Genomic DNA, 16520 nt, shown 5'->3' on the forward strand with positions numbered 1-16520 from the left:
GAATCAACAATTCAAACAATTAAACACAATGAACATAAAATCCAAGAAAGTGTTTATTGCTGGGTCAACAGTAAGTGCAAAGCTCGTTGCTCATGTATGCAATATTCTAAGAGAAAAATGAAGAAATCTCTAATGATTTGGAAAGAAGATACACTCAAAAGAAAATTCCTTTGGATGGAAATCTTATTAAACAAAAAAACTCTCAACGTTTATAAACATTTATAATGCAGACCAGGTGTTCAATGCTGATGAATCCGAGTTATATTGGAAATAAAAAAAAAAATGCCAAAACGCATCTATATTTCAAAAAATGAAAGATCAGCTCCTGGATTCAAAGTTTCCAAAGACAGAATTACTCTACTGTTTTGTAGTAATGCATCAGGTGATTACATGACAAAACTAATGTTTAATAACCGATCCTCAAATCCTCGTGCTATGAAAGATTAAAATATGCACTTATTTTTATTTTGCGTAAAACATTTATGCATTACGTGCAATGAAGCTTAATTACAATTTGTAATTTTTATAATTTTATACTATGTATTTGTTTCATAGTTTATATGTTTTCTTAACTTACATGAATTACCTGAATTAAATAAAAATATTTTTTGTTGGATATGTCATTGTTGTTTATATAATTTTTAAAAAAAAAACCGATTTCGGAACATAACCCTACTTTTTGTATGTGATCTGAGTCTTGCATAACGTGATCATATAACACCTGCGTTATATGAGGGTTACCTGCAATTCATTATTCCGATAATCAGATTTCAATCACATCTCTCACTCCCTGAATGATAACAAGAGCAAGCGTGAATTTCCAAGACCAGCATTCGTCCCTGGAGTGGAATAATTTGCACTGAGAGGTAGTGAGTGCATCTAGTGTAAATGAATGTAAGGGAAGGTATGATAACTGGTTTGGATGATTTATAGCCTCCCTCGATGAGTCCTCGACTCCCTGGAGGTCTCAGATAATAATAAACATTACCTACTATTATTTATATAGAGTGCATATTAAGGAGACATATATTTGATGTCAAAATAATGTTTAATTAATTCTTTATTTTATTATTATTATTATTCAGGCCTCCAAGGAGTCAAAAGACTCATCAAGGGAGATCCTTCCTAAGACATAAAGTCTGTCAAGACTCATCGAGGGGAGGTCCCCCCTGAGAAACACAAAGTCTATCATACCACTCTTTAAACTCACTGACCGTTCTCGCTCCCACCTCCCACCACTCCATCAGGCAATGCATTCCACGGCTCAACCACCCTCCACACAAAGAAACCACTCCTTACCCTCTTGCTCACAGTTTCCTTTCATAACTTCCAGGAAGTTAATGAGAAGAAAAAGAAAAAACCATAGATAACACACAAGAAGTAATCAACCTCATCAATGAAAGAAGAACATGGAAAAGAGGAGCAAATGAAGAAGAAAGATTAAGATATAAAACATTGGATAAAAGAATCAACCAATTATGCAGAAGAATGAAAGAAAACTGGATAAATAGGCAGCGCACCGAGATAGCAGAATTACAAAATTACCTGAATTAAATAAAAATATTTTTTGTTGGATAAGAACAAAACTGGAGAAGCATTCCTGAAAGTGAAAGTACTTAATGGAAAAGCAAAACATACACAGTCTAATAAAGTTAAACGTAACAACAGATACCACTCTACCGACAAGAAAGGAAATAGAACATGTAATTAAGAATCTTCTTAATAATAAATAACCTGGGTGCGATAATATCCTGATAATATAATGGAATCTATTCAGGACATCTATAAAACAATAGAATTACCTGCAGTTTTTACATCTATCTACATACCAATTCCAAAGAAAAATAATGCATAAAATTACGAGGATTACAGAACCGTGAACCTAATATCCCATGCATCTAAAATTATTTTAACCATTGTTAACAAACAAAGTGAAAGAACCTTAATCGGTGAATTGACTGAACAACAGAAAAGCTTCAGAAGAGGAACGGGAACCATTAATGCTATCCTGGAACTAAAAATACTAATAGAAAGAAATAGGAATATTTACATATGCTTCATAGGCTTTCAGAAGGCCTTTGACCAGGTAAAACATAATAAAATGTTCAATATATTAGATAAATTAGACCCAGAAGATCATGTACTTAAGATTATAAAAATGATTTATACCAAACAGGAAATGCAGCTGTTTAATCTGGGGCTTCTGTAGTGAAAATAAAAAGAGGAGTTAGACAAGGTTGTATCCTTTCATCAAATCTAATTAATATCTGTAGTGAGACAGTGATGAAAAAGATTGAAAAAGAAAAAATAGGAATTAGTATCAATGGTATAAAATACAACAATCCTAGATATGCTGATGATACCATTCTAATAGCAGAAAACAGAAACAAATTAATCAAATTACTGCAGCTACTAATAGAAGAAGGTAAAGAGTTTGGATTAGATATAAATGCAAAAAAGACCAAACTTATGAAAATCTCAAAAGAAAACAGATCCAAGCCAGAAACATTCATAAACAATATGAAAATTGAACATACAACAGAATACAAATATTTAGGCACCTACTTTACTGCAGATGGAAAGCAAGATAAAGAAATAAAAATAAGAACAGCCATAGCTAAAGATGCCTTCTGGAAAAATAAAGATCTGCTCAGAAGTTCTGTGGGTATCGAGACAAAGAAAAGAATGATAAGAACATTAGTGTGTGGCCAGTTTTCACATATGGAAGTGAGACCTGGATATTCAAGAAGAGAGTAAGGCAACAGATAATGGCCTTTGAAATGTGGTGCTATAGGACAGCTCTGAAAATCCTATGGACAGAACATATGACAAATACAAATGTCCTACAGAGAATGAGAACACAGAGATCTTTATTACAGGAAATGATCCAGAGAAAGATGAGATTGGCAGGACATGTACCGAGAGGTTCAGCAGGACAGAGGATACTAACAGTTTTAAAAGGAAAAATTATGGGAAAAGGATCAAGAGGCAAAAAACGAAGGACATGGCTTGAAGATATAAGATCATGGACAGGATCACATGGCTATGCAGAAACAAAAAGGAAAGCCACCAACAGAGAGAACTGGAAGGACATTATGCTGGACCCTCTTAATGAGGAAGCTACATGAAGAAGAAATCTCTTAAATAAATCAGTCATGTCTTCTGAACTAATATTACTATTATTATCAAATAATCAAATCTAGTTTTAACACTGAATCTTGTAACACAAGTAACATATTTTGGAAATAAAACAATCTTTAATGAAGGGGAAAAATTAAAATATGAAATATATTATTATTTATTTTCATATATAAATTATACAGAATAAAGAAAGTGGTACGACATGGAGATAATTGAATAAATTTATAATGCAAAATGAAAAAAATAGCATAAAATAAAAATCAGCAGTATCTCCTAAAATTTGTTCCATAACATGAACAAGAGCTATTTAAAAATAAATCAATGAGCAAAGACTCAAGACTACTAACATAGAATTCTGAGGAAACTTAAAGGAGTGATAAGATGGTATGAGGTAGAAGAACCATCCCAAGAATGAAACTGCATCAAAATATGAAAGAAAAATAAAAAACTGTATACACGAAGCCAGCATAATAAATCATAAGGCAATCTTATAGACCAAATGTAGAAGTGTTTTCACTTAGTTACAAAATAAATTATACTTCACAAATTCATATTTAATTCTTTAACCAAATGAAAGCAAACAAAGTTTGTGCATGAAGCAATGGCTAGGCTGCTTGTATACAGAGGCTGTTGACTTCACATCAGTTGCCTTAGTATCTCATCATAATGCAAAGATACCAATGGAATTAATATGAGTTACTAAGTCAACTGATGTGAAGTAAACAGCCTCTATATACAAGTAACCTAGTTGTGCTGAAACCTCGTGTACAAATTTTGTTTGCTTATACCACCTTGATAAAGGAATAAGCAAGAACAGACTTCTTGTTAAGTATAATTTGACTTTATGGAGGTATGGCATTATTATTAATAATAATAATTTGCTTTGTAACCAAGTGAAAATCTTTCCACAATTACATCTGATCTGGAATATTTTAATGATAAGGTGATACACCTTTTTTATTATTTGTATATGGAAAATATATGATTTCTGAATTAATCCAATAAAGGTCACAACTGATATGGATAGTGACTCTTCCCATAATTATTATTATTATTATTAAGAGAAACCTCCAGGAAGATACTACATGCACCAGCTGTCATACTTATTCTTGAATTCATTCACACTGCTTGCACTCACAACATCCAATGGCAATCCATTCCAATCACACACCACCCTATGAGAGAAAAATCTAGCCCTCACCCTCTTCTTAGCAGCATTCATTCTCAACTTCCAAGGACAATTATTTCTTGTCCTTTCCCCATCCTCCAAAAATTGAAAATGTCCATCAGTTGAAATCCTGTATGACCCTTTCAGAAGTTTATACATATCACTCCTCTTTCTCCTTTCTGCTAGTGTCTGCAGTCTACAAATTCTTAATCTGTCTTCAGAATCAGTTTTCCACACTCTTGATATCATTTTTAATACTCTCCTTTGCACTCTTTCCAATATATCAGATTCACAAAGGAAACCAGGAGACCAGACCTGTGCAGAATAGTACAAGTTAGGTCTTATCAAGGCCTTGTAAAGAAGCAAAATGACAGCCTTATCTTTACATGTGAGCATTCGTTTCAGCACTGCAACTATCTTTTGAGCTGTATTTGCAATCTTTGCTACATGGCCCCTGAACTTCAACTTCCTATCTACTAACACTCCAAGATCCCTAGCCTCATCAGTTTTTGCAAGCATAATCCCACCAATATAATACGACATTGGATATCTAATCACGCTGAAGTAAATGCCTTTACATTTACTGACATCCATTTTCCCATGCCCACAATTCCACAATTCAAATCATTCTGCAAGTACTGTATATCAGCAACATTCCTGATTACCCTATCTTTGCATCATCAGCAAATAGCTGTATGTCACTTGTCAAATCCTTCCCAATATCATTAATGTACAGATTGAATAACAGTGGACCAAGCACTGATCCTTGTGGTACATCACTTGTTACCTTAAATCTTGCAGACTCACATTCCCCATTTACCACTTTTTGATATCTGTCGGTCATCCATCCTCTTATCGACACTAATATTCTATAATCCAAACCCATATTCTCAAATTTATGCAACAGTCTACCATGCTGTATTCTGTCAAAAGCCTTAGCAAAATTCAAAAGTATCATGGTGAATCCATTCCCCTTGTCTAGTTCAATGGTAACATTGTTATAGGATGTGAACAAGTTGCTAAAACATGACCTTCCCTTAGTAAACCCATGTTGCTCATTGCATAGTAGAGATTCACTGTCAACCCATTTTTAAATGCGAGCCCTAACCACTTTATTCCAAAATCTTCACCACCACTTCTGAGATACTAACTGGTCAATAGTTGGATACATTGGTCTTTATACCACTCTTGTGGAATGGAATTATTGTACATTCTTTCCATTCCTGTGGAATCTTCCCTGTTCTGAGACTCATATTAAAAGCCTGGTCAAAGGAATAGCCATCAGCTGAACACTCTTTTAGTACGCGTGCTATATCCCATCAGTTCCTATTGCTGAATTCTTATTCAGTTTGTGCAACAGCTCTAATATCTCGTCCTCATACACACCTGAGTTTCTTCATCCAGTGAATATAATGCATAGCAATATACATGCCTGAAAGGAAGTGTGTTTTGCATTATAGGATACTAAGGCTATTAATGTGACATAAACTGCCTCTATATAAGAATTAAACAAGACTATAATTTCTTGTCAAGTATAATTTATTTGTAAATCACGTGTAAAATTACCATTAAGATTTATTAATAAAAAAAAACATGTCACAGCAACCTCAAAAACAAAAATAAACAATGAATGAAATGCAATATGTGATGTGAATATTTTTATATTTATCATCCACATCTATTTTTGTATATAATGAAATATAAATAACATAATTATATTCCAAAAACATTCATGCTGATATATACATATACTCTTTTTATTAATCACAGTAACCATATAAATAAAAAATTAATAATTATTCTTCTCTAAAGTTATTCAGTACAACATACTCACAGTCACATTCACTGTTAATTATACTGTTTTCAATATTTTTATTTGCCAAGAAATTATGTTAATTCCAGAGAAAATAAAACTATTTTATTGAAAAGCAATAATACAAGTTACATTGTTATCTATGCCTCCCAGGATTTTTAATTCCCTGAAGAATTTTAGGAGTAATGATGTCAGCAATAAATTAATGTCTGCTCCAACCATTTCCTCATTTTCAAGTTGTCTCACTCATATATGATATTGAAATGAATAAAATAGATGATAATCTATAGCCACTATATCTGAAGAATACAGAGGCTCTTCCTATCCTAAACCCCAAATCCCCTAATTTCTAATGCATCAAACATGCCATATAATGCATGCAATGTTGTGAGAAAAGTGATTCAGAAGATTTAAGTGAATCACTTCTCTCACATCCCACCAAATGCAAAGCATTATCTTCTGTGGACTCTTTTTTTTTTTTTTTTCTCAGAGGCTCACATTGGTGAGTATGGGCATGGCAAACCCGAGATAGACCCAATCTTACTTCCTACAATATACACTTGGTATGTCATATCAGTAGACTGGTCTTCTACTTTGTTTTCCTCTACTCTCTCTTACTTTTTAGCCCCAAGTGCTATTAGAGCAATTTGAGGGTGAGGGGGGGGTGACTCTTTCAAACTGTAGTTTCCACTATCTACTAAAAAAAAGGCAAGCCTAGTTGCCTTAAGGTGGCAGCCCCACCACTAGGATACCTATTGTCATGCTAGTAACTTGACATAGGGAAACACGTTACTTTCAAGTCTCAAAATCCGAGCTGGACAGAAAACATGGGAAAAGAGCACAAATTGGAAAAGGTTAAGAAACTTTAAAAAAAGAAAAAGGTGGTGAAATATGCTACATGTAACATTAGAAGCATAGCACATCAAGAAGAAGAATCAGATAAAATTTTAATGATGAAATAGAAATTGCAGTTCTTACAGAAACAAAAAAGAAACTTAAATTATATTACTAGAAAACTTAAAGGAACAAAAGAAACAACTAATTATCATATATAGTGGAGCAGACAAACAAATACATGCAAAAGCTCATGTAATGATTTGGATCCATAAGTCAATTAAAGCACAAATAACTCATTACACATATTGGAATGAAATAATATTAGAAGTGCAATTAAAATTAAATAAAGAAAGTTTAACAGTTGTTGAATTGTATGCCCCTGAAGAAGTAAAAGAAAAAGAAAATGATTATTTTTACAAACAGTTACAAGGAATATATGAAAAATTAAATAAAACAGACCATATAATTATAGCCAGAACAGGAATGAAAAAAATTAATAATAATATAGAAAAATTCGGAGCGCTAACAGTAAACAAAAATGGAAAGCAACCGATTGATTATATAATAATTTAAAAACAATTAATACATTCCACAAACATAAAAATAAATATACATGGTGTGCAAGAGGACAAAAAACAATCATAGACTACTTTATAGCAAATGAAAGCAGCAAACGTCTTCCAAGAATATTAAAGTCAGAAGCAATAGTAGAGGTCATCCTTACCTATAGGAGTTGCCAAAAGGTGTGCCACCTTATTATTAAATTATTCTGGATTTAGAGAAAGATGTTGAAAGTTTATTTTTCACTTCCTGAAGATATTTTCAGGTGCAAACTTTGTTTGCTACACTTGGATAAAGGATTAAACTAAATTTATTATAGTCTAACCAAGTGAAAAATAAACTTTCAACATCTTTCTCTAAATCCAGAGTAATTTAATAATAAGGTGGCACACCTTTTGGCAACTCCTATAGGTAAAGATGACCTCTACTATTGCTTCTGCCTTTGTATCTCCACTCTGGGCCTGGCTCCCACTGACGAGACCTCAATAAAGATCAAAACCGGTATGGGTAGTGCCTCCCCCCCCTTTAATGCATAGTAGTATACATGTCCGCAAGGAGATGTGCTGTGCATTATGGGAGATATCGAGACAAGGAGTTGAGAGCTTGATCCACTTTTGCTGCGAGTTTCCCAGTGTTGTACTACCTTACCTCAGTCCTGAAGATATTTTCAGGCATAAACTTTGTTTGTTCACACTTGGATAAAGGATTAAACTAAATTTATTATAGATAATCTTTGTTGTGAAGGGGGGGTTGTGTTTACTGGTTTTAGTATTTTTTTGATGTTTTTCTTTTTTTTTTTTTTTTTTTTTGGAGGAGGGGATCCATTGGCTGAGAAAGTGTTAAGGATGTGATTTAGTTCAGTGATTAGGGCTTTGTCATTTGAACAGATTAGTTTAGCCCTGTTGTATAGTGTCTTAATAACTCCATATTGTTGTGAGGAGGGGGGGAGATTGTTGGTGAATGTATCTGCCTGTATGGGTGAGTTTTCTATAAACTGAGAAAACCAATGTTCCATCAGGTTGGCGGGTGACTAGTGTGTCTAGGAAAGGGAGGCTATTGTTTTTCTCTTTTTTTCAGGGTGAACTTGATTCTGGGGTGTTGGTTGTTTAAGTGTGTTAAGAAAGAGAGGAGTGTATCCGAGCCATGTGGCCAAATAGGGAACACATCATCAACATAGTGAAGCCATATGGTAGGTTTTTGTGGGGCAGAGTTTAAGGCTTTCTCTTCAAAAGTCTCCATAAAGAAGTTGGCCATGGTGGGGAAAGTGGTGAACTCATTTCTACAATGGATGCAGCTTTTTGTCTAAAACTACTTATAGAAAAAAGAAGGGAATTTAATTTGGAAACTTATCTTTTGTTTATAGATTATGAAAGCATTTGACAAAGTAAAAATATATATATTGTTTGATATATTACAACGAATAAATATACCTAATATTTTACTACATGCAACATTGCATATATACAAAGATAATGAAATAAAAATAAATTTAAAAAAAATGTTTGAAAAGCAATCTATAAACCAAGGAGTAAGACAGGGATGTCCTCTGTCTCCAACACTTTTCAATATTTATATTAATGAAATATTAATACAGCAGAACACGTTAAACAATCCAGGTATAGAAGTTTCCCAGAATAACAAAATAAATATAAATACATCATTATTTGCAGATGATCAGGTAATAATATCAGATAAGGAAGATAATTTACAAAGATCAATATATAATTGAAATGTTATAGTAGAACAGTTTGGAATGAAAATATCCATAGATAAAACTAAAACAATGGCAGTTTGTGGACAAACTCCAGTTAGAAGTAAAATACTTAATAATAAAATAATAGAACAGATAAATACTTTGTTGTCTTGGTTGTGAAATATCATATGAAGGAGAAAAAGACATAAAATTAAAAACTTCAAATTTTTTTTTTTTTATAGATTATAGGCCTGATAAATATAACACTCAAACCAAATATAGTACAAAAAGAAACATGCTTGAAAATATGTAATACTTTAGCAGTGCCCACATTATTATATGGCAGTGAAATTTGAGCAATAAACAAACAAGATACACAAAGAATAAAAACAAGTCAAATGAGATTTATGAGAAGAACTACAAAATACACATTATTAGACCAAAAAAGGGACAAAGATATTTTAAACGAACTAAAAACAAAATCAACAGAAGAAAAACTAAACAATTATAAACACAAATGGACAGAGCATGTAAACTGAATGGCCAACACCCAATATCCTAAACAAGTAAAATATAAACCAACTGGAAAGAGAAGACCAGGTAGACCTCAAAAAAGGATATTAGATGGATAATATGACTAGAACAGACCAATATGGGCTATATCTGTAATTAGCATTATGATGATGATGACTGGTTTTTGTCCACTGTTACATAAAGAATCAAATTTCAATTTCCTATATCCAATTACAATTCATTCTAGAAACATTTTATGTGGATGTGGTATATATGAGGAAAGAAGAAGTAATGTGCATGTAGTTGGGATTTAGAGAAGGATTCGCATTATCTCATCAGAAATGGTCTGTTTTTGTAACTATTTCACAGATGTGTTAAGAGTAAGACTGTACAAGTATTTTTAAGATGCTGATGTCAATATATCAGTCAGAGGGTAAGGTCTCTAAGAATGAAATTTACTAGGGAAGATTTTATATGCATAAAGGCACAGATAGGCAAAAGTCAGTGTCCATTATTATTTATGTGCACATGCACATATTCCACCTAAATGGAGCCAGCATGTCATGTAATTCTTTTGATTGTGCTACATCACTGCTGATATTTGACAAGATCTGGAATATTTTCATAAATATATATTTTTAATAGAAATTTAAACAAGAATATGAACTACTTCCCAGAATGACAAACATAAATTATTCATTATACAAATGATCCACTTAACTAGTTACTCAGAGCAAATTTTAAAAGTTTAAGAGCAAAATTAAAACATTCCCAAACCTAGACAATCTGATCTATATATATATATATATCCCAAATGATGAACTATGTTAATTGAACACAATTAGAAATAATAATTATGTTTAAAAAAAAAAAAGCATTCATATTGAATCAGTTTATTATTTAATTTCTGGAAACTATAAATAAGTGAAATACTCATCAAATATCATTCCCTAACAAATAATACCTAGATGATTTTGCATTATATACACCTAAGACTTTTGTACTGCATGTATTAATCAATACATTACTCATCAGTATCAAAGTTGCTACACTTTATTCTATTAGAGTTCTATTCTTTGCTAGAACATATAACCAATAAGTATGTATGTGGCACATAACTCACAATGGACTAAAATGAAGACTAATTTTCTTCCTGTAATAATGTTTTTTTAAATAATGCTGTATATTCTATCTCTCATACTCAATTTTCTATATGAGAAAATAAATAAATGAAAATTTTCATGTAAATAAGGAAAAGAAAAGGAACTATCTAAATATTCATCTAGATAGAAGACATTCTAAAAGCACATTTAATCAGATTTTAAAGTGTCAACTATATGCTGGTATTCTTCTTATTATTAACAATACCTTATAATCAATGTAGACCCAATTCTCTGATAAATTATTTGTATGTCTGCTCTCCCCCACTCCCATATCCATTTTAATATTATAATAATGTCTATAGGTAACAAGGTATAAATGCAAGACATTTTCCTCAACATCATCTACATTTTAATCAAAATATCTCCTTTATGCCTACAATTGGAATTCTGAATCTTCACTCTTAGTCTTTATTCATATGAAGTTGGTGCTTCATAATATTAATATTTATACTATGACACCTCCGTCTCTCCACTATCCCCTCATCACTTTGAAATTAAGGAGCCAGGATCTAAGTTCCTTTTATTGAATTTCCACTTCCTCATTCATAGTGATGAGTGTCCTTCACCAGCTACAGTTACTTAAAACTATTAACACTTTTTATCATGTGGCTCCTATACTTTATCCAAAACACACCAACATCTTTTATCTCATTTGTTTTATTTAATAAAAACAAGTTATACTCTTCTAAGTCAATGGAATGGAATGTAGGATTTTTTTTTAAAAAAAATCTAATTTAAGAAATGGTTGCAAATACAGTCAGCTCTAAGTTCTGACCAAAATGCACAACTTCACACTGGACATATTAAAACCATGATGTTTGGATATTTTTCAAAGTGCTGAAGAAAGGGAGGAGATAAGTCTTCTGACTCCTTGGAGGTGTCACGAATAATAATAATAATAAGAGCAAGAGGCCACCTCTGGATGGTACTTATCTCTTCTCTTTCATTAGACTGTATAAACGTGCAAAAAGTGAGGCATATACATATATATATATATTTTTTTTTTTTTCCCCATGGAGAGTGATATAAGGTACATGAGTGGAATGCATTGCTGGATGAGTTGATGTGTGCAAATGATCAATTTTAAGACTAAGCATGACAGATACTGTGCATATCATACTACTTTTATCTCTTAGCTACATTTCATGATTTATAGTGACAAAAAAAAAAAAAAATCCTATTTCTGAGCTCTCAACCCATTTACATTCAAAGCAGTCCAAAATGCCACGAAAGTAACCTCACTTTTCACCACTTTTTGAATCTTCATCAACCTGCAAACAGATGCAGTCTTCTAACATTCCATTCATCATATCTTGCATATAGGGTTTAGATATAAATAAATTCAAAACTTCTCCTTGACAACCCACTAATCAATCTCATTCTATTAGAAATTAATAATTAAGTGAATGATTAATCAATCAACCAATCTGCCACCTCCTTCACCATTCAACAACTTCTTCAATCTAAAAATGAATTCTTTATTTGGTATCTTGTCAGGTGCCTTTTTTTAAATATGTTAAACCACATTATAACCAAATGCCATATTGAAACCATTATATTTCCATTCTAGTAAATGGATGAAACAAATCTTTATTAAGTTGTTGCATGTTCTGAAAACTGCCAATTCTAAAATGCCATGATGTTTATATTTTACATATACACACACACACACACACATATACCACCTAGGGAAAAGAAAGGTTTTTTTTTTTATTATTATTATTTGTGTTACTTCATATACATATTAGTGAAAAACCGATTCGTTCCTCCCTGAGGAACAACAAATTTCAATATCACAAAATATTCTTATTAATTTACAGCATCAAAAGATATTCTGATGTATACATAAGCATGATCATTAGCAGAAATTCTGACAGAGAAAGTGATTGCATTTATTCCAAGTAGGTAGGTCTCTCTCGTATGATCAAATGTATAGACAGTAAAGCATTTATGCTTTACTGTCAACTTAATGTAGTATTTTAACCAACTTGCAATTACATACACAACATATATATATATATACGCACACACAGATAACGAATTAATATCCTCACCGGCCACTGTTTTTTCCATCGTCATTAGTATTCTGGCTGCAGTATCAAAACCATTCATTATATATAACCTGCTAACCTGTACACATACGATATTGTGATCATCTAAAACAAATTAGCTTTCCAAATGGTGACGATTGTTATTTTCCATATATGTTACATATTAGAAATGATAGTATAACCAGCGGATGCGATTTCTCCCACTAAAGATTAATGTCGGAAAATTCAAATACACAGTCGCTAGGATACAAGTCCCCGTTTCCCACGCGCTTAAAATAAAATTTTGCGGTGGTTCATTTTTCAGAGGTCCATAAGATATGATTTTTAATATAAGTAAATTACTTTTAAACAAAACTGATACGAATAGAAATTGATGCGATTCATATTAAATATACGCATATAGCTCAAAACATAATGCGTAAAGTACACGCATGTGTGAATGAATATACACTTTCTTTGAAAATCGTATTGATAGCAGCCTTAAGTCATCTCATAAGCCTAATTCAAAAAATGCTGGTAAAGAGAATGTTTGTCATTCCAATCAAGGAAATGTGTTATGTACAACCTACTTCCTCATGCCATTGGGAATATCTGTGTTTGCAAAATAATTCCTTATTTTGCAAACATACACAAGAAAATTAACTGTTTTAGAAACCTAAAAGACTTATTGCGAATATTTTCTAATAGCGTAAATGCGATTACTCCCCATTTTCTTTTATTTCTTATTTTTTTATTTTTTTTTTATTATTCGTGTGACATACCAAACGAGAGCGGAGTCTGGTTGCTAAATAGCCTTTATCTTTCGTCGACTTCGAAACAGAAGGATGTGGCATGACGATGATGCACACGGTTTCTGAAGGTGATATATGTATATATGACAAATCACACCATTTGTTGGAGAAACCATTCAGTTGCTGCTCCAAGTATCACCTACACATTCTTCTCCATAAAATCACTTTTCCTATACATCTAAATCGAAGCTTCGTTTATAATTAAAATCCATCTAATGCTGAAATACAACTATTTGGTTCAGTGGGGAAAATATGCGAAACATTCCATTGTCGAAAATAAAAAGAAAACATGATGATCAGTATTATACATCCCATTTATATATGCTTAATATAAATATATAAATATAAAATGTTCTCTCGCTTTCTGGATGTAGATATGAACCTCACACAGTGTTAGTGCGCGCTACATTAGTAATAATTCAGTCTGCGGAGTAATACAATGACGTTCACAGATACACACCTACACAGATTGCATCAATACAATCTCTCAAACCATTACCAGCCAATAAGGATGTTATATAGCTGTTGATTATGTTTTGTTTGTGTGTGTACTCTGGATTATATTAGAAACAACATGAGGCTCTTACAACGCAATATATCAAAGCGGTAAGAATGCCAACCAAGGTTTGATAGAAATACATTCGTTAAAAGGAATTGTACAAATCGAAAGAGTTATCTGACTTGCGTGATTTGTAATCAGAATATTATCATTAATTCATTCCGCATGTATACTCACTTATGGAATACTTAATATTCAATTATTAAAAATGTCAATAATAAAACATATGATTCCAAAAAAAAAAAAAAAGTTAATTGTGATATTAAGTTTGCCGGATATTTTATAATTTTTAGTAATCTGTAAATAAACAGACATAAACAAAAACATTTTTCAGTTGTAATTTATCATCGTCACACAGTCTGTATTAATATTTAAAATAAATTCATAGAATCAAAAATTCATCATTAATTTTCTCTCTTTTTCAATTATTTTTCTATGACACCCACTCCATGAAATCCGACTGATGGAGTTTAAATGGGTACAAAAAATCGTAGGCACCACTGCCGATGTGCCAAATTTTGTAACTGAACATGACACACACACTCACGCACGCATATAGAAATTTATCATACTCAATAAATAGTGAAATATATATTACTACAATGTACAAAATCGAACTGATTCTATTATAGGCTACTGTGACAATTTTTTTTTTTTTCTATTGGGCGAAATTATGGAGTGAATAAATCAATTAATGTATCGTGCATTTTTGTCGTACAAGAACATGATTCATGTTGGCGCAAATGAATACATTGTGTAAACGTAAATGAACAAAATTTTATGCCATACGGTCAACAGTTGAGTCAAGTAATGGTGCAATACAGTAGCGCACTCAGTGTTTAATCTTGGGGGTGGGGTGGGGGGAGTTGAGTAGACGATTTGATAATACACACTACGCATCGCATATGACCTATGACCGGAAATCTGCAGTGATCGCTAATTCATAAGTAGTATAGAAATAGAAGACACGAAACAACATAAATTTTAAAAAAATGAATTTTATTAATTAGGAAAAAATTTTGGGAAATTTTTTTTTTAGAGTTTTTTCCTTTTTCTTTGGGGGGAAGAGCCCTCTCCCCCCCGGGTGCGCCACTGGTGCAATGAAAGACACGTTCGAATCCCTCGAAAGAAATTTGAACTATTTGAAGGCTATGACAGAAGCAAGTAAGGCTGTGAGGTCAGTGTATGAGAGTGGTCTGAAAAGTTCTCGGCCTCGACCATGGATGACAACACTATCGGAAAAATTTTTTTTTCTAAGTTGGTACATCTGTCATAAGCATCCATGTGAAATTGCAAGTCATTCTATCAAGTACTTTGTTTTATAGCTGTTTGAAGCAAAAGTGTTGTCTGTATCCCTTGAAATGGATAAAATTGAGTATCGCGCGGTTATAAAATTCTTTGTAAAAGGTTTAACGCCAAAAGAAATTCATTCGAAGTTTATGGGCACTCTTCTCCTTCGTTTTCGACAATTAAGAAATGGGCTGCCGATTTTAAACGTGGCCGTACCAGCCTTGAAGATGATCCACGTGAAGGACGTCCAAAAAGTGTAACACCAGAAATCACTGATCAAGTGCACGATATGGTATTGGATGACCGGCAAGTCAAAGTGCATGAAATTGCTGAGACTATAGGGATTTCAAAAGAACGTGTAGGATATATTTTGCATGAAGAATTGCCAATGAAAAAGCTTTGCGCAAGATGAGTGCCGCGCTTGCTCATAGCAGATCAAAAATGCACTTGCATGAAAATCTCTTAACAGTGTTTGGAGCATTTTAACAAGAATAAAAAACTGATTTCGTGCGTCGACTTATTACTATGGACAAGACTTGGATTCACCATTACACACCAGAATCCAAACAGTGGTCAAAACATTGGACAGAAGCCGGTTGTTCAGCGCCAAAGAAGACAAAGTCAGTTCCATCAGCAGGAAAGGTCATGGCATTGGTGTTTTGGGATGCTAAAAAAGGTATTTTGTTTATTAATTATCTTGAAAAGGATAAAATAATAACCGGTAAATATTATTCCGAACCAGACTAGACAAAAAAATTCCTGAGAAAAGACCCGGTTTGTAGAAGAAAAAAATCATCTTTTATCACGACAATGCACCTGCCCACAAAGGTGTTTTTGGCAATGGGAAAATTAAGGGATCTGCAGTATGAATTGTTGGAACATCCACCCTATTCCCCACATTTGGCTCCTTCTGACTTCTTTCTCTTCCCAAAACTAAAAC

At 32.6% G+C, this 16520-nt stretch overlaps 1 protein-coding gene across 2 annotated transcripts in view; it reads right to left on the reverse strand.

The window, feature by feature from the left end:
- The window catches only part of LOC150095567 (histone acetyltransferase KAT6B-like), a 243785-nt gene that overhangs the window by 129100 nt on the left and 98165 nt on the right, over positions 1-16520 (reverse strand). The window contains exon 1 of one of the 2 annotated variants that reach the window (XM_090409991.1): positions 13702-14108. The exons of the other annotated variant lie outside the window; for it this stretch is intronic. Coding sequence (XP_090266117.1) covers positions 13702-13773 — 72 coding nt within the window. The 5' untranslated portion in view covers positions 13774-14108. Of the gene's footprint in view, positions 1-13701; positions 14109-16520 lie in introns of those variants that run through there. 2 annotated transcript variants of the gene reach the window in all.

The sequence above is a fragment of the Typopeltis vanoorti genome, chromosome 20 (assembly GCF_054136105.1).
Source record: "Typopeltis vanoorti isolate ZY-2024b chromosome 20, IOZ_Tvanoo_1.0, whole genome shotgun sequence".
NCBI lineage: Eukaryota > Metazoa > Arthropoda > Arachnida > Uropygi > Thelyphonidae > Typopeltis > Typopeltis vanoorti.